The following is a 21,467-nucleotide window of genomic DNA, read 5'->3' on the forward strand; positions in this document are numbered from 1 at the left end:
CCTTCTCATCATTCCTTTGAAAATATTCTTCCTGCTTCCAATCTTCTCAGTAACTGATCAAGCTTGGTCCTATGGTTAAGGGAAAAACAGTCCCTATGACTGTTAAATATACACTGCTCTTTGTTCTGTGTATTCTGTCTGTAAAGTGTTTTCTAGAGAAACCAGCTCAGCAGACAGACTCATTCCAAAATTTGCTTAATAAAACATTTCAGTAATTTCTGATAGCCGACTATGGACAGCTGGCCCATCCTATCGGACTGTTCTGCTTCATTGTGCACTGCCCCACCACCACCACCACCACCAGCCCACCCCCTTCCATGGGAGACAGATGAGCAGAGAATAAATCAGCATAATCCGCACCAGCTATTGATGGATCTCCAGGAATTAGCCTCAAGGAGGTTGAGAAAGATGGCAGAGATTACGGTCGTATTTCGCCTGCCAAATGGAACTAGAGACTGTTCATGATTGCTTTTGAAACGTACTCTCCTTGACTGCAGTATTTCTTGCCCCGTGTTTTATGGCGAGGGTGGGTATGGGAAATATTGATCCCTATCAACTTTTCTCACTTCCTTGCTATTCCTACGTAGGTGTCCTCTACAGTTCTCCAGTCATTTACCTCCAAAATTATGTTTTTCTTCAAAGACTATTAATAGAAAGAGCTTTTCTTTTCCGTAAATATTCTCTGTACTACCCCAGTGTAGTTTCCTGGTATATAAAGATAGATTTCATATGTTGAAGAGTAAGTAGAAAAATGCTAATGTAGTCATATGGCTGTGAGGTAGGGAAGAATATTTACTTTTACATTTTCTCAGAACACTGACATCAAAGATTACTATCTGCAAAGTTTTTAAGTCAGTTTATTTTTTCTCACTCTTTCATATTGAAAATTTATATATGCCTTATCTTTTTTCAAGTGTGTCTTTCAAAAATGATGAGTTCAATGAAAATAATGTAAGGTTTAGATCTGATGCCTTCAAATATAGACAGTGGATCAATGGAAAAGAAAGTATATTATCAAAGATCATTTGAATGTTTCATACTATTGGTCTGAAGATAAGAAACTTCCCTGGTAGAACTAATATAAACCTAAAACTTGATAGTAAGAAATAAGTTGTATATAGACTCATAGATACAGGGAAGGGGTTGGGAAGCAGGGTGAAAAAGGTGAAAGGATTAAGAACTACAAATTGGTAGTTACAAAATACTCATAGGATGTAATGTACATTATAGGGAATATAGCCAATAATATTGCAGTAACTATATATGGTGCCAGTTGGGTACTTGAAATGGACTTTGTAAAGTATAAGGTTGTCTATCTACTATGCTATATACCTGAAACTAATACATTATGAATGTAAACTGTAATTTAAAAATGAAATTTTTTAAAAAAAGAAATAAGTTGTACAGAATTGTGCACAGTTGATTAGGTGTGGATACACTTTGGCTACTATAGGAGGAATTTTTTCCTATAAAAGTGCCCTCTCATTTATTATAATCTTAATATATGTCTTTTATAACTTGAAATAATCATAGCTTTATTTTATAAAATACATATTATACAGTTTTAAATAGTAATTTTTATGATATATTTTCAAACACATTTTACAGATACATCAGAAAAATCAATAATAATTTTATAACTTTATCAAAATTAAATCAAAGCAGATATTTATGAAGTCTTTGAGGTAAGCCATTTCCAAGTTAAACATTTAATTGTGGGTAGGTGAGGAGACTATTTCAGCCAAAATATATTGGAACAATTACCAATTATAGAAATAATATATATTTAATGTTTTAATTTAAACAATTTTTATATTCTGATTTTTTTAATAGCTAATAATTACTTTTGTAAAGATAACATATTGTATACTTGTTTTTAATTAGTTAAGTCAAATTAGGACTTACATAATCGGTCATAGTCCACCCTTTACCCTTTTAGACCTATTTGACAATGGACTTCGCAAGTGACCGCTTTATATTTTATGTGTATGTCCAAAGGAGGAGGATGTGTTACTCATAAATTAGAATTATTACTTCAGTATTCTCTGATAAATAAGCTTCATAAGAACCCCCATTTCCATGAAATAAATCTCATCATCAAATGGAATTTTTAACTGTATGTTTATACTACCTAGAAATTATGACTGCATTCCTACACTTACTGTTTTCTTTTTAATAAAGATTCCATAAGTTGAATTTGATTTTTTATACAAATACTATAGTAGAAATACCTAGCAATATCCAATAACTTATGGAAATAATAATGAACATAGCAATAACTAAATTATACTCTAACAGTGTCAAGCTTTCTAAAATACTTATTAGCAGAAATACTTATACAAATACTGTACAAAGTTCTTATATTCATAATTTCTTATTATTAAAACTGTAAATCTTAAGAAGTAAACCATCAGAATCACAGAATATAGAGGTACTTTCTCAAGGCAAATCTTGATGGATAATTTTGAAGAAGCTTTTTAAGAAAAAGTTAGAACAATTAGGGGATTTTTTCAGAAACTGGGATTTCTGCTTCATGTTATAATTTCAAAATTTCCTATCAATATAGACATAGTGTTCCAGATTTTGGCCATTTTATACCCTGGGGGAAAGAGGAGTAGATTTATTTTGCTTTCTTGAGCAAGCAATCTCATCTTCTAAATTCCTAATCCAGCTCATTTTACTGAATTTTTCATTACTTGAGTTTTCATTGCTGTTGCTACTTTATGTGTTGCCTCAGTATCATAGTGTTGCAGCTTTGACATACGTAGTAATGAATGAGTTTGAGTCCAGTTCACAAAACCAGAATTTTTTCATGTTGGCCACAGGCCTTGTGCTTTGCTTTATAATAAATTATAACTGTCACTACAATTGCAATTGCACTATGGCACTATTTTCCTTATATTAGTTTTAAAGGATTGTGAAGAAATCTATTATAAAGGATTGCATCTGTGTTGTAATAGATACTATTGTAAAAGATACTATCCTATCTGATAAAAGAGTAATATGCAAATTGACTGTCACTCCGTGACAAAAGATGGCGGCACCCCTAGTGGTTGGGGCAGGACGCTGGTGGCGTCACCCTGGCAACGTGAGCCCAGCAGGCATTGCCTCGGCGACCTGCAATCAGGCAGGCACCACGGGCAGGCAGCACCCAGCAGGGCCTGCTCACAGGTCACCACAGCGATCCACAATCAGGCAAGCATGGCCCACAGGCAGCACCCTGACCTGGCCGTAGCTCAAGGGAGAGAGCAACACACAGGCAAGGCCAGGAGCCTGAGAGATCAATACAGAGGGGCGCCTGGGAGCAGGCCCCCAGCAGACACACACACACACACACACACACACACACACACACACACACAGGGGGCACCTGCTCCGAGCCTCTGACGCTGCTGGGGACAGGCCCCCAGCGGGGACACACACACTCACTCACACACACACACACACACACACAGCGACTGTTCTGAGCCTCCGACATGGCTGGGGGCAGGCCCCCAGTGGGGACACACTCACACACACACATATACACAGAGGGCGCCTGCTCTGAGCCTCTGCTGCCAGACTGTGGCCGTCAGTAGGACATCCACTGAGGGCTCCCAGACTGTGAGAGGGGGCAGGCTGGGCTGAGGGACCCCCACCCGCCAGTGCACGAATTTCGTGCACCAGGCCTCCAGTCCTATATATAAAAGTGTAGTATGCTAAGTGTCCAACAGATTGGTTGACCATTTGGTCGACCGCTTGACCAGTCACTATGATGCGCACTGACCACCAGGGGGCAGATGCTCCGACCAGTAGGTTAGCTTGCTGCTGGGGTCTGGCCGATTGGGACTGGGCAAGAGGGCCGGACATGCCCTGGAGCCCTCCCATGGTTCCTCCCTGGCTGGCTGGCCCCCATCGGCCCCGGTCAGGACTAGGTGAGATGGCCCTGATCACCAGCCAGGCCAAAGGACTCCACCTGTGCACAAATTTGTGTACCGGGCTTCTAGTTTTATTATAAAGTAATGAAACCAACTTTTATATCAAGAGCACTAAATGTTTATTAGATGAACAAAATGTTGTTTCACAGCCTCCTTTCAGTAAAGTGTTAAAGTACCTACTAAAATGGAAATCTGAACCATTGAGCTCATGTGAGAGATGAATGCTTTTTCCTTTTTATTATTGTGTAAAATAATGAGGTTTTAAAATCCTATATAATAAAGAGCTAATAAGCTAATTAGACCAAACAGCAGAATGACCTTCTGGATGAAGCTGGGGCTGAAGCTGGGTCTGCGAGGGGCTGTGAGGGCCGGCCAAGGCTGCGAGGGCCGGCCGAGGCTACAAGGGGCTGCAAGGGCCGAGCCCCTTGCATGAAATTCGTGCATCGGGCCAAAACAGAAAGATCCACATATCTGATAGGTTTGGTTAGAAAGGCTAAATTTTCCTGGAGTTTATAAAATTAATTTATGAAAAATGTATCTACACAAAATATACTTTGTAATACTTCCAGAGTCAAAAAGACCCATTGTAATCATGTAAATAACTAAAAATGGCCATTACCTGGCACGATTTCTCCATGGCGTCGGAAATTGCAGTCTATGAGGAGGGAGTGTTCTTGGTTGGCACAGTTCCTTCTCTTTCAGTTTACTCCCTTAATCCTCATGCAAACATTTTTTCTTAGAGATCATCTAAGATAATGAGTCTTTTTATGAGAAACTTTTAACATTCATCTTTTTTTCTTGTGGTGTAAAATAAATGCTTCAAATCTCTTTCAAACTTATCTTTAAAGATCAGCACTTTCCTCTCCTTATCAATAATTTTTTAAGATTTAATAAATTATAGCCCTGACCGGTTTGGCTCAGTGGATAGAGTGTCGGCCTGCGGACTCAAGGGTTCAGGGTTTGATTCCGGTCAAGGGCATGTACCTTGGTTGCGGGCACATCCCCAGTGGGGAGTGTGCAGGAGGCGGCTGACCAGTGTTTCTCTATCATCGATGTTTCTGGTTCTCTGTCCCTCTCCCTTCCTCTCTGTAAAAAATCAACAAAATATAAAAAAAAAAGATTTAATAAATTATATTTAGAAAAAGTACTTTCAACATTGTGTTTGTTCATATGAGTCACAGTAGATTTTGAAAGAAATCTATTTTCATTAGAAATGGTTTGCTGTTAAAGGACAGATAGTTATGTCTTACTAGAGGCTCAGTGCACAGATTCATGCACCGGTGGGGTTCCTCGTCCTGGCCTGTGGGGATCAGGCCAAAACTGGCTCTCTGACATCCCCCAAGGGGTTCTGGATTGCAAGAGGGCGCAGGCCAGGTGGAGGGACCCCACCAGTGCACAGTTGTTACTGGGGAAGGACTGTGGGAGGGCTCTGGGGCGTGTCCGGCCCATCTTACCCAGTCCCAATTGGGGCCAATCAGAGCTGATCAGGGCCATCTTGCCCAGTCCTGATTGGGGCCAGCCGGCTGACGAGGGACCATGGGAGGTTGGCCAGCTCAGAAGGGATCATGGGAGGGCTCCAGGGCATGTCCGGCCTGTCTCGCCCAGTCCCGATTGGCTGGACCCCAGCAGCAAGCTAACCCACCAGTCAGAGCATCTGCCCCCTGGTGGTCAATGTGCATCCTAGCGACTGGTCAATGGTTGAATGGTCGGACACTTACCATATTGGGCTTTTATTATATAGGATGTTTTGTCTTATATTCAGGTTATTTCAGTAAAATGAACCTCAACATATGTTAAAGAGGTAAATGATTTCTTTTTAAAAGAAAAATCTAGATGTGCCATCTTCAAAAAAAAAATTTAAAAAAATAGGCTTGTTGCCCAGCCAGTGTGGTTCTGTGGATGAGCATCAGCCCATGAACCAAGAGGTCTCTGGTTCAATTCCCAGTCAGGACACATTCCTAGTTTGCAGGCTCTTGTTTTCTTGTGATGTAAAACACACCCCCAGTGGGGGTTGGGGGGGGGGGGCGTGGGAGCAGGAGGCACTGATTGATGTTTCTATCTCTCCCTTCCTCTCTCTAAAAATTAATAAAGACATATTTTTTAAAAATAGGCTTGTCAATTTTAAGTCCCTTAAGCTTATTTTGTGTATGTTTATATAAGGGTATTTTGTACCTTTGTATTTGTAAATACCTTTGTTCTCAATTGCAGAGCATGGTAACAGGATCATAACAGGTACTTAGTAAATATTGGTAAAATAAAAAGCCATTACCTACCCACATTCATTGATATATGCCACTTCAATTCCATTGAACTCCCATAAAAGAAAAATAATATGTCATCAACAATCTTTGTCTAGTAAACTTTTATAGTTTTTTTATGTCTGGAAAATTTCTTAAATGATAGTTTAACTGGGTATAGAGTTCTAGATTGACAGTTTTCTCTCTCTACATGTTGATGGCATTATCTCTATCATCTGGTGGTGGTAGTGATGGTGGTGGTGGTAGTGGTGTTAATGAGAAGTCTGCCTTTAGTTCGATTATCATTTCTTGGTGGGATATCTTGTCTTTTCTTTCTGATACTTTAAAGATACTCCTTTTATCTGTGATATAATAAGGTACAGATTTATTTTTTCTACTTGGGATTCTCCTTTTTTTGGTTTGAGGATTCATGTCTTTAGTTCTCTTCCATTTTCGCTGTTCTCTCTGGTATGTCCTCTGTCTCTTAATTTCTTTCTCTCTCCTTATTTAATCTCTGTACTGTATTCTGAGTAATTTTATCAACTATCATTGTAGGTAGTAGGGCTGTTTAGTCTGTTGTTTAACACATATTTTGAGTTTGTTTCTGTCTTTATTTTTCATTTCAAAACTATATTTCCTTTTTAGAGATTGTATTTGGTTCTTTCTCAAATCTGCATATATATATATATATATATATATATATATATATATATATATACCTAAGCGACCATTTGACCATCTGATCTGTAGCTATGACGTGCACTGACCACCAGGGGGCGAGACACTCAATGCAGGAGCTGCCAAGCTGTGGTGACTTGGTAGCTGCAGTTCTCAGGTGACACACCTGGAACCAGAGAGGAGGGAGCCCAATTCCAGGGTGCGTCACCCGAGAACACCCTCTCACAATCTGGGACCCCTCAGTGGATGTTGGAAAGCTGGTTTCAGCCCGAACCCCGCAGGCCAGGCCAAGGGACTCCACCACTGCATGAATCCATGCACCGGGCCTCTAGTATAATATACAGTTCTTACTGATGGATTCATTCTTTTTCTTTGTGGACATGCTAATGATTTAAAGTCTTTCAAATGGCTTTACTTATAGTTTCTCAGATATATATTCTCACATTTGTTGCATCTGCCACTTACATGATGGTGGGTTTTACATGATCCTAAATTGGAATCACAAGCATTCTCTAGATTATTGATGCCTTCCTATGGTATGTTTTTGTATTTACTCCTCATTGAGATCTTAAGATTTTCAGTGGTTCTTAGTTTTTAACTTAGATTTTCCATATCACCTAGGTTCTACAAAGTCAGATTCCACAAATGGCATAGGCTTGGCATTTCATTTTTTCACCAGTGATTCTGTCTAGAGTAAGAAGGTAGCCTGCTTCTGTCCTGTGTCTCCAGTTTGGGGTTTTCTTGCTTTAACTTGCAAATTGGATATAATTTTAACTGCTACTGTATTTTTTTTGGATGGCTGTTTTTTTTTAATTCAGGGAGTTAAAACATTTTTTTTATCTCCCCTCCACACATGGAGTCCTGCAAACTATAACTTAAGACTCTGTCCCTGGTGGCTACTGAGCTTCAGCTCCCCCTCACCACTCTAATCTTACTTCTTTGTTTTGGGCACCTAGAGATTTTCCTTTCTTAGTTTTAAACTCAAATACAATTTTATTGTCAAATTGTATCCTGTATTTCTTTTTGGGGAATGGGATGGTAACTTTCCACATATGCACTGTACCATCTTGTCAGGGAAATTGCAGCCATATAGTTTAAATGGCCCACTCTTTTTAACAATTATGTTAACCAAATAACCCATAGTCTGTAAAATAAATATGATTCCATCTATAATTTCAATTAACTGTAGTTAGCATCTTTAAGTCACTAAATATTCTTATAACCCAGTAGGTAAAGTGGGATTTATGAAAATGTTTTCTTATTTAATTATCACATAAAGATTATGATTTTTTCAATTTGACTACTTACTTACACTACTTACATAAAAACTGAGAAAGTCTTCTTAATAATTTTGAGAAAAATTACCAAATTAAAATTTTTAAATATCCCATTTTTATGCCATTATTTATATAATCACTAATTTTTATTCTTATTTAGGATAGTGGATGTCAGCATGTGTATCATTATGCCCAGTCTTGCCAATAGAAATATATTATTGCCATTACTTTTACTTTATCTTTAGGAAAGGTATATCTTTAACATATATCTTAAACCATAGCTACAATGGAAACATCATAGTATTACCATTACTTTTCTGTTTTGATGATGTGTCTTTTTAAATATCTATGTTAACATTTTCTGATAATAATATCAGTTGGAGAATATGATATATTTGATTATTGAAAACAATACAGTCTCCTAATTTGAACAAAAATGACTATTTTTGAGACTTCGTTTTGCTTCCTTCCCTTTTTTCAGACATATAAAGACAAAATGAAGGCAGATACATCGACACATGCTAAGGAAGTTCGACAAGCAAGTGAAGGAGGCGTTTCATGTCCCCTTTACATTGCACACCCCGTGAGCCAGAAGAAGAAGGAAGTCTACCACACCGACCAGACCACCTTCATACTGGGACAAACACCAAGAGGGGTTCGCAGGTATGTCGCCTATGACAACACTGGACTCTGAGAGTGATTCTCAAAGGAAACACAGCTCCTTAGTGAAACAAACTATTTTAATGTTAGCTATACCTGGCATCTGAATATTTCAGAAAAATCTGAATTTGTACAATTTAAGAACTAAATTCCAAATGTTTTAGATGTTTTTAGAAAGCTAATCCCTGAATTGATTAAAAAAAAAAAAAAAAGGAAATCACTTTATGTAGGTAAATGAAATACTTAAGTGCATTATATTCATTCGCTTATTTAATATCTGTTGAACACCTCATATGTACCCAGGCATTGTGCTGGGTACTGCATTTACAGTGTAAAAAAAAAAAAAGACAGAGTTTATAGTTCAGTGGGATGGGGGTTGGCATTGACGCATAAATTTCAAAAGTAAAATAACATAGTAATTGTATAATGGTACACTTGTTATGAGACGGGAAGGGTCAGGCCTTCTTGATGGAGAATAATGGGGTCGGGAGGGATGTAACTACCTTTCTATTGGGTGGTCATGGAAGACTGCACTACATGAGTGACATTCACCATGAGACCCGAGGGATAACTGGGCAAAGAACCAGAATTAGAGCATCCCTGCAGAGGGAAGAGGGTTGATGTGTTGAGGAACCGAGAGAAGACCAGTGCACTCAGTACATAATAAACCGAGGAGCGAGTGGCATGAGATGAAGGGAGAGATGTAGATGGAGCTGGAGGATGCAGAGTGGTGGGTTGTGGGGAAGGTTTGGATTTTGTTCCAAGTGCAGTGGAAGGCTGTTGAAGCAGGATAGGATCTGATGTATGTTTCTAAAACAGTGTTCCAGCTTCTGTGTGGAAGAGGGCAGCATGGACTAGGGGAGACCAGAAGGAACTAACTAGACATGTGATGGTGGTTTGCAATAGGGTGGTTGCCATGGAGACACAGCTAAATGAATGTGTTTCATGTTGGACTGGTTGCTGGGAAAGGGAGAAGACAGAATAACTCCCAACTTTCTGTCTTGAGCAGCAAGTTGTTTTTACTGAACGGGGAAAACTAAGAGAGAAACAAGTCTGGAGTTTAAAACAAAACAAAACACAAAACAGGAGTTCTCTTTGGCTCATATTACATTTGAGGTCCTATGAAAATGTTGAACGGGCGATGGATTGCTCTTCTGGGATCTTGAGACTAGGATCTAAATTTAGAATCTCTGCGTAGAGATTATAAATGGTGTCTGGAGCCCTGGGACTGAAGAGCACAGGCAGGGAGCACAGAGGAGAAGGAGCCCCAGGACTGAGCTGGAGGTGAAGGCGCGTTGAGTAGGAGGCACGGTGAGGCCTGGAAGTCCGAGAGAAGTGAGTTTGAAAAGGAGAGAGCTCTTACCTGGATCAGATGTTGTGGGAAGTGCCCCTGGAGTGGGCAGCAGAGAACGGACCTGAGCAGTCCGAGTAGACAGTGCTGGGACGAGGGGGGCAAACAGTGAGTGGGCAGACCCGCAACAGCTCTTTAAGTTGGAATGAGAAGCGGAGCCGCAGCGGGAGGGCATTGTGGGGTCAAGGGTAAGTTTTTTAAATTGGTAAAATAATAGAACCTGTGTGAGTCCAGGAAACAGACCAATCGGGAAAAGAGAGGTCATGCCAGAGTGAATGAGAGGAGTGAAGTGCTGGCGGCAGGAGAGGGCAGGATCTAGGCCACTGGCCAAATGCAGTCTTTGCCAGGCCTTAACAGAGAAGAGGCTAAGATGGGCACAGATACAGTGATATTTCCTCAGTTAAAGGACAATGAAAGTCATCAGTTCAGAGGGAGAGAGCTTTAGGGAGAGGGAAGTTGTGAAAGAGATCATTTATAAAGCAGAAAAGCAAGCTTAGTGGGACTAGCCTTCCTGGGCAATGCAGAGTCCCCGTTTGAGAGCAATTCCAGGGACACTCTCGGTGTAACTGACTGCATCCCGGTCACAGCAGCCTCCTCCCAGAGGGCCGAGCGGCCAAGGCGATGGCCTGGGGCAGCTGCTGAGGCACCACCAAGCCTTGGGTAAATAGCAGTCTTCACACATCAATATTAGAAAGACCGTGAGAGTGGATCTGGAGGTGATTAATAAACAAAATGATAGTACCGTGGTTGCTTCACGTGAAGCGAAAACTGGACCCTTTTAAGAACATGCTGTTGCTTTCCAGCAAGGGCACGAGCAGTTTCCAGGGCAGAAACTTGGAAGCTTATGTTTGTTTATTAAATATTCTGTTGGCCACGAGCATGGCTGCTGATCAGCCAGAGTTCGTACCTGGATTTGGGACAGTAAGGCCCGGGGTGGGGAGGATGGAACCATGCTGCTCACCTGAGGCCACAGCCATGAGGCGCAGTGAGGACTGCCCCTAAAATCAAAGGAAACAAACGCTATAGTGCCTGTGGGAGTGGCAAAAATAAGCTCTGCTTACACACATTTTTTAAAAATCTTACCCTCAGGACTCTCTGTTATGTGCAGAATTCAAACTGAAAGTGGCGTAGGGACCCCTCGCGGTTTCCAGCTGGTCCTCGTCCGTTTCTCTTCCCTTCTGTGCACCAGGGCCCCTCTCCCTGGAAGGCCTCATCCCTCGTCTTCGCCTGACTGGCCTCGGGACAGCAGAGAAGCCTTCCCCTCTGCCGTGCCCACTGCCAGTCACTGGTTAGGTCCCCTCTGGGCGCGGCACTGGCCCCACCATGGGGTTTCCCACTCTGCTCAGGCTTGACCTTCAGAAAGCCCTGGAAGACAGGGAGCTAGGGCTTGTGCTGTTGTACGTTCCTACCCCAGTGCCTGGCACATCAGAGGGTTCTATACCCATATGTTGAATGAATACATGAATGTTTTAAGGAATAGTATATAAAATACAGATGTAATTCTAAAACTTGGGGACTTTCAGTCACATGCTGCAATACCATCTATGGCTTTTGTTTAAAGGAATGTTTACAAACATTGGGCTCTCTTGACTCATGGCCCAGACTCCGCATCAGCAAAGTGATACCCTCCGTCATACCTAGTCTGCTCGGGGCACCCTAACAAATTACCACAGACTGGAGTTTTTTGTTTGTTTGTTTGTTTGTTTTAATATATTTTATTGATTTTTTACAGAGAGGAAGGGAGAGAGATAGAGAGTTAGAAACATCAATGAGAGAGAAACATCGATCAGCTGCCTCCTGCACATCTCCTACTAGGGATGTGCCCGCAACCCAGGTACATGCCCTTGACCGGAATCGAACCTGGGACCTTTCAGTCCGCAGGCCGACGCTCTATCCACTGAGCCAAACCGGTTTGGGCCAGACTGGAGTTTAAATGGCAGAAATTTCTCTCCGTTCTGGGAGCTCCAAGATCAAGGTGCCAGTTGATTTGGTTCCTGGTGAGGATTCTCTTCCTGGCTTCCAGCAGCACCTCCTCACTGTGTCTTCTCATGACACAGAGAGAGCTCTCTGGTGACTGCTTATGACCTCATTTAACCATAGTTACCTCCTAAAGGCTCTGTCTCCAAATATACTCACACAGGACTGCTTAGGGCCTCACCATAGGACTTGTGGGGTAGGGGGAGACACAGTTCAGTCCACAGCGCCCTCACCTGGGGAAAGGAGCAGAGTCTGAGACAACCTTTCCGCCTCCATCCCACCAGGGAGGGCCCCAGAGGCCCATCTCCCACACGTGCATGTAGCAGCTTTAATTAGTGTCTTATACTAAGTGTGAAGCTCGCTTCCTCAAGTAGCAACTCACCGCCTTACCCAGTGCCAGTCTGTTTTTCCCGAATATTTGAAGTGACATATGTACTTTTATTGTTGCGTGTGTGTTACTTTTCAATTACAGTTGACATTCAGTATTATATTAGTTTCAGGTGGACAGCACAGTGTTAGACATTTACAGAACTTATGAAGTGAAATCTCCAATACGTCCAGTACCCGCTGGCACCGCACACAGTTCCTACAGTGTTACTGACTGTGCTCCCTGTGCTGGACCTTACACCCCTGTGACGCTTGTGCCTGCCGATCGGTACTTCTTAATCCCTCCGGCTTTTTCACCCAGCCCCCGCAGCCCCTCTCCCATCTGGCAACCATCAGTTTGTTCTCTGTGTCCATGAGTCTGTTTCTGTTTTGTCTGTTTTTGTTTTTTAGATTCCACATAGAAGTGAGGTCATCTGGTATGTGTCTTTCTCTGTGTGACTTATTTCACTTAGCATAATACCTCCCAGGTCCATCCATATTGTTACAGATGGTAAGGTTTCATTCTTTTTTATAGCTGAGTAATATTCTATTGTCTATATGTACCACATCTTCTTTATCCAGTTATCTATGGATGGATACTTAGGTTGCTTCCATGTCTTAGCTATTATAAATAACTAGAGGCCCGGTGCATGAAATTCATGCACTTGTACGGGGGCCCTCAGCCTGGCCTGTGCCCTCTCACAGTCTGGGAGCCCTCAGGGGATGTCCATTGGCCTAAGCCATCAGTCAGACATCCTTAGCGCTGCTGCGGAGGCGAGAGAGGCTCCCACCACCACCACTGCACCCGCCAGCCGTGAGCCCAGCTTCTGGCTGAGTGGTGCTCCCCCTGTGGGAGTGCACTGACTACCAGGGGGCAGCTCCTGCGTTCAGCATCTGACCCCTGGTGGTCAGTGCGTGTCATAACGACTGGTCATTCTGCCGTTTGGCCAATTGCATATTAGCCTTTTATTATATAGGACTAGAGGCCCGGTGCACAAAAATTTGTGCACTCGGGGGAGGGGGGGGTACCTCAGCCCGGCCTGTGCCCTCTCACAGTCTGGGACCCCTCGGGAGATAACGACCTGCTGGCTTAGACCTGCTCCCGGGTGGCAGAGGGCAGGCCCAATCCCTAGGCACAGCCCCTGGTCAGGCTCAGAGCAGGGCTGATTGGGGAGTTGGGTCACCGCCCCCTGTCACACTCAAGGCAGGGTCGATGGGGAGGTTGGGGCACCGCCCCCTGTCACGCACAGAGCAGGGACAATCAGGGGGTTGGGGCGCTGCCCCATGTCACTCACAGAGCAGGGCCCATCAGGGGGGTTGGGGCTCCATACCCTGTCACGCACAGAGCAAGGTCGATCAAGGGGTTGGGGAGCTCCTTCCTGTCACGCACAGAGCAGGGCCCATCAGGGGGTTGGGGCGCCGCCACTGTCACACTCAGGGCAGGGCCGATGGGGAGGTTATGGCTCTACCCCGTCACACACAGAGCAGGGCCCATGGGGGGTGAGGGGTTGGGGTGCCGCACCCTGTCACACACAGAGCAGGGCTGATCAGGGGGTTGGGGCGCCGCACCCTGTCACGCACAGAGCCACAGGGCGATCAGGGGTTTGGGGAGCTCCCCCCTATCAGGCACAGAGCAGAGCTGATCAGGAGTGCCTTCCCCTGTCACGAACAGAGCAGGGCAGATAGGGAGGTTGTAGCCCCACCCCCTGTCACACACAGAGCCGCAGGATGATCAGGGGGTTTGGGCGCTGCCCCCTGTCACGATGATCCCGGTGCTGGGAGGCATATTACCCTTTTACTATATAGGATAGAGGCCTGGTGCACGGGTGGGGGCCGGCTGGTTTGCCCTGAAGGGTGTCCTGGATCAGGGTGGGGGTCCCCACTGGGGTGCCTGGGCAGCCTGGATGAGGGGATGATGGCTGTTTGCAACTGGTCACACACCCTTCAGGGTGGGGGCCCCCACTGGGGTGCCTGGCCAGTCTGGGTGAGGGGCTGAGGGCTGTTTTTAGGCTGGCGGGTGACTGAAGCTCCCAACCGCTCCTTTTTTCCTTTTTTTTTATTCTGGGCCAGCTTTAGTTCTGAGGCTTGGCTCCAGCTCTTAGGCCTCAGCTGCTGAAAGCAGGTATCTGGTTTGTTTGGGTTCTATAATTGAAACACTGTTTCAACTCCAGCTCTGAGATCCCAGCTGGCTGAAAGCAGGTTTCTGGGGTTTTGTTTAGCTTCTATATTTGTAACAATGTTTCAAACTGCAAGCTCAGAGGCCGGCAGCGGCAGGCGGGGAACGTTGGAGTCCTCCGTCACTGAAGCAAGCAAGCCTAATGTTCGCTTCAAGCTGCCTGGCTGCTGGCCACCATCTTGGCTGGCAGTTAATTTGCATATCGCCCTGATTAGCCAATGGGAGGGGTAGCGGAGGTACGCTAATTACCATGTTTCTCTTTTATTAGATAGGATGCTGAGTGCACATAGGGATGCATATATTTCTTAAAATTAGTGTTTGGGATTCTTTCAAATAAATACCCAGAAGTGAAATTGCTGGGTCATAAGGTAGTTCTATTTTTTAATATTTTGAGGAACCTCCACACTGTTTTCCATAATGATTACACCAGTTTGCAATCCCAACAACAGTGAAGGAGGGTTCCCTTTTCTCCATATCCTCGCCAACACTTGTTGTTGCTTTATTGATGACAACCATTCTGACAGGTGTGAGGTGATAGCTCATTGTGGTTTTAATTTGCATTTCTTTGATGACTAGTGACATTGAGCATCTTTTCATATGTCTATTGCCATCTGTATGTCCTCTTTGGATAAATATCTATTTGGGTCCCCTGCCCATTTTTAATTGGATTATTTGGGGGTTTTTTGGTGTTGAGTTGTATGAGTTTTTTATAAATATTGGATATTAACTCCTATCAGATGTATCATTGGTGAATATCTTCTTCCATTCAGTAGGTTGTCTTTTTGTTTTATTAATGGTTTCCTTTGCTCTGCAAAAACTTTTGAGTTTGATGTAGTTCTATTTGTTTATTTTTTATTTTGTTTCCCTTGCCCAAGGAGACATATCCAAAAAAACTATTGCCATGAGCGATATAAGAGTTACTGCCTATGCTTTCTTCTAGGAGTTTGATGGTTACAGATATCCCATTTCAGTGTTCAATCCATTGTGAGTTTATTTCTGTGTACAGTATAAGAAAGTGGTCTCATTTCTTTTTTTGCATGTATTTGTCCAGTTTTCCCAACACCACTTATTGAATAGACTGTCTTTGCCCCATTGTATATTCTTGCCTTCTTTGTCACATATGAATTGACCATAGAGGCATGGGTTCATTTCTGGGCTCTCAATTCTCTTCCATTTATCTATGTGTCTGTTTTATGCTAGTAACATGTTGTTTTCATTACTATGACCTTCTAGTAGAGTTTGTCATCAGGTAATGAGATATCTCAAACTTTGTTCTTGTTTCTCAAGATTCCTGTGGCTATTCAGTGTCTTTTGTGGCTCCATATACATTTTAGGATTATTTGTTCCTAGTTCTGTGGGGGAAAGAATAGCATCTCACCTTTTAGGTTAGCTGTCTGTACTGAAATCGGACCAATTAGGGGAAGAAAGAATCTAGGTTTGTAAGTTTAGGACTTTTGTTTAAGCTCACCAAAAAGTTGTGTGAAATTCCATGTTGTATTTGTATGGAAGAAGGGGAAAAAGGACAGAGAAGTAAAAAATTCCTTTCTTATTTTTCAGAATGTTTTCTTTTCTATTTATGAAGACCCTTCTTTGACAATTTTATTTTATGGAACTTGAATGCAATATAGATTTTCAAATACAGATTATATGAATTATTATTCTCATGTCAGTCATAAATTGGCTGACTGGAAGAGTAGCGTGCCAGGATCTCATAATTCCCAGGAAATACCTAATAGTATAAATCAGAATAATTTTTAAAGTTGGTGATTTCATGAGCTAAAACATTTTTTTTACTAGTGTAAAGAAATAAGTCACATTCTGCTAGTGTAAAATGCACTTTTATTATGGAATTAAGGTAATATATACTAAAGGAATAAGATTGTTTTGTTTCTACATCTCATGTCATGATGACAAGTTCTTTAGAAATACAATGTAATAAAAATAACCACTAGTTTTGTTCATTAAATCTTCAGAAAGCAATTTGAAGAAATGGCTTCGTATTTTAATTTGTCTTCTGTAAAGGAATTTGCTCAACATATAACTAATGCCACATCAGAAGAACGACAGAGAATGCTAAGAGACTTTTATGCTTCTCAGTATCCAGAGGTCAAAGATTTTTTTGTGGATTCTGCTGCAGGACTCGTTAAACCTGTCCACGAGGCAGGAAAGAGAGGCAGGAATAAGTCTGAAAAGAGAGAGTCTTCTATAAAAGAAAAGCTGCCAGATTCCAAAACTTTGTCATTTAAAGATTCTACCAAAAAAAATTCTCAAATTTGCAGCCCAAAAAGATATACGGAAAAATCATTTAAGCCTCAAAGTCATGGTTTCTGTAGAGAAGAGCTGCTTTCTAACAATGCAGAAACTCCGAAATTACCTATGAGCTCTGCCCAAGGGACTGACGGTGAAAAACACAGTCAAGTATCCAAAGATCCCACAGCGTCCAGTTCCCTGAGCAGTGAGCCTGAAGCATGTGAGAGAAGGTTAGAAAATACTATGAAAGACCAGCAGGGCCTCACAAGAATGGGCATTTCAAGAAATGAACCCCTTTTCAAACTGGAAAACAAAAAGATAAAAAATGCAGTGTTAGAAAAGATTTCTGTGGTAGGCTTACTGGGTGACACCTCTATTCTTGATGACCTCTTTAAAAGTCACGGGAACAGTCCCACACGACTGCCAAGGAAAATTCTTTCAGGGCCCATGGAAAAAGCAAAACAGAGACCAAAAGATTTCTGGGACATCCTGAATGAGCAGAATGACGACAGTCTCAGCAAACTCACCGACTTGGCAGTGATAGAGACTCTGTGTGACAAAGTGCCCCTGGCTGCACCCTCCAGGACAGGGGAGCCAGAAACTTCGCTTTGGAAATCAAATGAGAACTTTTTGTGGAAAAAAGTAAATTCAAGTGATGCAGATGAAAACACAACCCAAACACAAGAATAATACATAAACATGCAGATTTCTGCCTTCAGCGTTTACAACACTCTTTCAGCCTCGTTATGTTAACTTGAACACACTTGTCAACATTTGTTTTTATTAAACTCTTGCTCTAGAGTTATTTTTTAAGTCCAAAATGTTATCATGTATTTGCTTTCCTTGATATCTTATTTGATCTTTTTAAAGTTATGATTTTATTCATGTGATTTATTATAACATGTACTTTTATTTATAGAATAAAAATTAATTTTATTCCGTAAACCTCTTAAGCAACAGAAACAATTCTGTGTTTACCAGGAGACCTGGGCATCTCTCTTGCTGAGTCATATGTGACTTTGGATTAGTCACTCACCCTGGTCTACAGCTGATCCCCAATGTGAAAGATGAAGGGGTCAAATTTGGTCAAGATGGGCGTCCTTCTAGTTTAAAAAGCTTTGGTTTACTCTCCCAGATCCCATTAAATCATAGGCCAGGTTATGTTCACCCCCTGCCCAAATCAAGTGTACACTGACATGTTCTTACTAACATTTTGAAAATTATTGCATTAACTGTTTTCCTTTACCCTCAGTATCATGTCTACTGTTGTTAAATTACTTTCAGTGGTTCTCAACCTTTCTAATGCCTCGACCTCCTGATTGAACATAATTAAAGCATAGTGATTAATCACAAAAACAATATGTAATTATATATGTGTTTTCCGATGGTCTTAGGCGACCCACAGGTTGAGAACCGCTGCTAGGTGATAATAATTACTAGAACTGGATATGTGGTATTATGTTAAAATAGTAAGTTTATAACTGCTCAGAATCAAAGGGCTAATGTATAACTTTACCATATGAGATAGGATACTGAAGTAGTATGATTATTACCTTAGCCCCAGATGTCACTGTCTCAACTTTTCATACAACTACCAGGACCTAATCAATGTAAAGCTTTGTAGAGTACTTTTGTATTTCTTAAGTATAAAGAAATGAGTAAATATTTTATTTGAAACTTATATCCTGTTGGATTTAACTTATACGGTGTACACCCAATGGCATGTGCTCATTGCTGAATTCCTTCATTGGAAGCATTCGCTCAGCCCCTGCCTGGACTGTGCTAGGAGCTGCAGGGGTCCAGGTACGACGCTGCTCCAGGTGACAGAGGGGACCCGGTCTGTGAAGCCTGGCCGGGCTGGCACCTGGCAGCCGACACCCGCAGCTTCTCTGACCACATTCAGATGCACCGTAGCAGCTTCCCCCACTGAGCTCGCAGGCTGATTGGCCGGCGTTCCCAGAAAAGGGCGGTGAACCGGCAGCGGCGGTGCTCAGGGGTCCCTGTCACTGTATGGAGGGGAGAGGCCCTCAGAGGACCCGGGGGGAGGAGCCGCTGCTCAGAAATGACCAAAAAAAGTCAGAAAGAAATCTCTCCTCCAGGGACTGAGCAGCCGACTATGTTTTTTGCTGGGGCAATGTTGAGGGCTGTGAAATATATTTTACATCATAGCAGGAGATATGTGTTCATACAGACATATGACTGAGGGGAAAGGTTTATGAAATCATATTTACCCTAAGGCATCAGGATACTTGGGCATTTTCTCCTCTATTGCACTTTTGGCTCTTGTACATGGATGAGTGTGTGTGTGTGTGTGTGTGTGTGTGTGTGTTCTCATAACTCACAGAATTCATTTCATGGCCCACTAATGATGGAGAACCACAGTTTTAAAAAATCATTGTTGTAGGTTATGTAAAGTTTTTTTCTTCAGGGTGTTTTTTTGGGGAGTGGGGGGTGTTTTGTTTTGTTTTGCTACTTGCAGCTGAGTTGTGTCGACATCATCTGCCACATTTCACCACCCAGGTGCTTGCTGCAAAGTGAATGTGTTTGTGGTGTCCTAGACTTGCCATAAATGTTCTCCCCCATGCGATCCGTGGTACATGGAGCTCAGATAAGCAAATAGAAGCCTCTTCATCTCAGTGTATAGAACAGAGAGTAGAGTTGAGGCATTTTAATAAAAGTGTGTTTTTCATAATATAAAATACCTTAAACTTTGTACATGGACATGACCTGACAATCATAAAATTCCACAAAAATATTAGCTCTATACTCTTCAAATATAATAAAATACTATTAAAGAGACTGTCATCAGAAATAGTCAGAATGGGAGCAAACAGACAGGCCTGGAGTTTGAATTACTTCCTGGCAGTTGCCAGCGGAAGGTCTGCCTGTCGTCGCTCTCACGAGCAGCAGTGCACGCAGGGCGCAGGCCCAGGGTGAGAAGAAGCCGGTCGGAAGGCCCAGCAGGCAGAGCAGCAGCGGGAGATCGCGAACGTTGGAGGTCACTGAGGTGACAGCACGAGTCCTTCCTGCCACCATTGGGCCGCCATGTTCTGCCAATTACACAGGTGGCCCCGGGCAAACCTTGGGCTTCTCTCGGCCTCCGTTTCCCCTTGATATTGGAGAGGGACTGAATTAGTGGTATTCAAGCATTCTTTTAAGCAGTTGGACTCTATCTTAATTGGAAGCTCAACTATTTAGAGCAATTAAAATGGAGCTCTTCAGGTTGGAGGAGTGCCCCTGTGGCTCCATGGAGCACTAGCCTGAAAACCACAGGGATGAGATCGTTACTGAAAAACCTTCCACGTTAAGTTTTGTGCGTCTGTTTGCCACAATGGGTCTTTTTCACTTCTCTTTAAAGCACTGATAGTTCCCGGCTGCTAGCTCTCCACACATTGTTTTGTTTCTAATCCTCACCTGAGGATATGCTGCTGTACTTGAGAGAGAAAATTGGTGTGAGAAACGCCGATCAGTTGCCTCCTGTATGTCCGTGCCCCGAAAATGGATCCCACAACCTAAACGTGCGCCCTGACCTGGAACTGAAGCCGAAACTTCTGGTGTAGGGGATGCTGCTCCAACCAACGAGCCGCTGGCCAAGACTCAACACGGTTATTAATACTGGAAGCTGAGGCGAGATATCGGGAGGCTTTTGCACTTGAATTCCGCAGGCTCCCTTAAAGCCCTGAAACCACTTCTTTGAGTAAATTAACGTGTGCGGGTGCGTGGCCGCCCTTGTGTTCAAGGCCTAGGAGCCTTGGTTTGCAGAGACGAGCTGGTGATAGACCCCGGGTCAGTCCACAGAAAGCGAGAAAGCCACGTGCAGCGGAGGGTAGCTTTTAAAGTTCAATGTGTGCAGTTTTTAAATTCTGAAGTTATCCTTCCTGAATATTGAAATAACCCTGTTTTAGTGACACGATCATAGTTTTTAGTCTTTTTCACTGTCCTTACCTGATGTAAGAGTTGATGACCATATATGTCAATTCCCAAAAGTTTTTTTTGACGTTTACAAGGCGATAAAACCCAAAAGAGTGGGGTCGCTGCCTGCCCGGAGGTCATGTTTGAACATGCCAGGCAGGAATGGAGCTCCGCGGTCACTGTGTCATAAGCACGGTGGACAGTGAGTCTGGAACCAGCACGGAAGTCGCACGGCTTCCCAGAGCCCGGAGTGCCCAGTGCTTTGCAGGCGCCGCGCCTCATTCTTCACTCATCATCGCGGTGGCCCGTTTCCCAGCTCCACGCCCCCTGCTCTGCGCAGCGTCCCACACGCAGGGCCTCCGGGCGGCCTTGAAGGGAAGGTGGTCCGCACGGGAGCAGGTCTTGGCACTGGTGAGCTGCAGGTTCCCTACGTGACAGCCCGAACACTGTCCCCCGCCCCCCGCCCCCTGCTCCCGCCCCCACGTGTCCCATGTGTGTCTGTGGCCGTGGAAAAGCAGCTCACTTTTCTCTAAGGGCCACCACCGCTGCAGAGTTTTAAGTATGAACACAGCCCTTTGGGCATTTCCCCTTTGCCCCTCGGGGCAAAGATCCAGAGGGGCCCTTCCGTGGGGAGTCAGAGGCTGGAGGAGCCCAGCCCGAGGGCAA

At 43.2% G+C, this 21,467-nt stretch overlaps 1 protein-coding gene across 2 annotated transcripts in view; it reads left to right on the plus strand.

The window, feature by feature from the left end:
- Positions 1–18,570, plus strand: part of ERCC6L2 (ERCC excision repair 6 like 2) — a 123,140-nt gene extending 104,570 nt beyond the window's left edge. For both annotated transcript variants that reach the window (XM_036331414.1, XM_036331416.1), the window contains 2 exons: positions 8,591–8,772; positions 16,613–18,570. In XM_036331414.1, coding sequence (XP_036187307.1) covers positions 8,591–8,772; positions 16,613–17,579 — 1,149 coding nt within the window. In that variant the 3' untranslated portion in view covers positions 17,580–18,570. The remainder of the gene's footprint in view (positions 1–8,590; positions 8,773–16,612) is intronic.
- Positions 18,571–21,467: the final 2,897 nt, after the last annotated feature.

Source organism: Myotis myotis, unplaced genomic scaffold (assembly GCF_014108235.1).
Source record: "Myotis myotis isolate mMyoMyo1 unplaced genomic scaffold, mMyoMyo1.p scaffold_m19_p_12, whole genome shotgun sequence".
Classification (NCBI taxonomy): Eukaryota; Metazoa; Chordata; class Mammalia; order Chiroptera; family Vespertilionidae; genus Myotis; species Myotis myotis.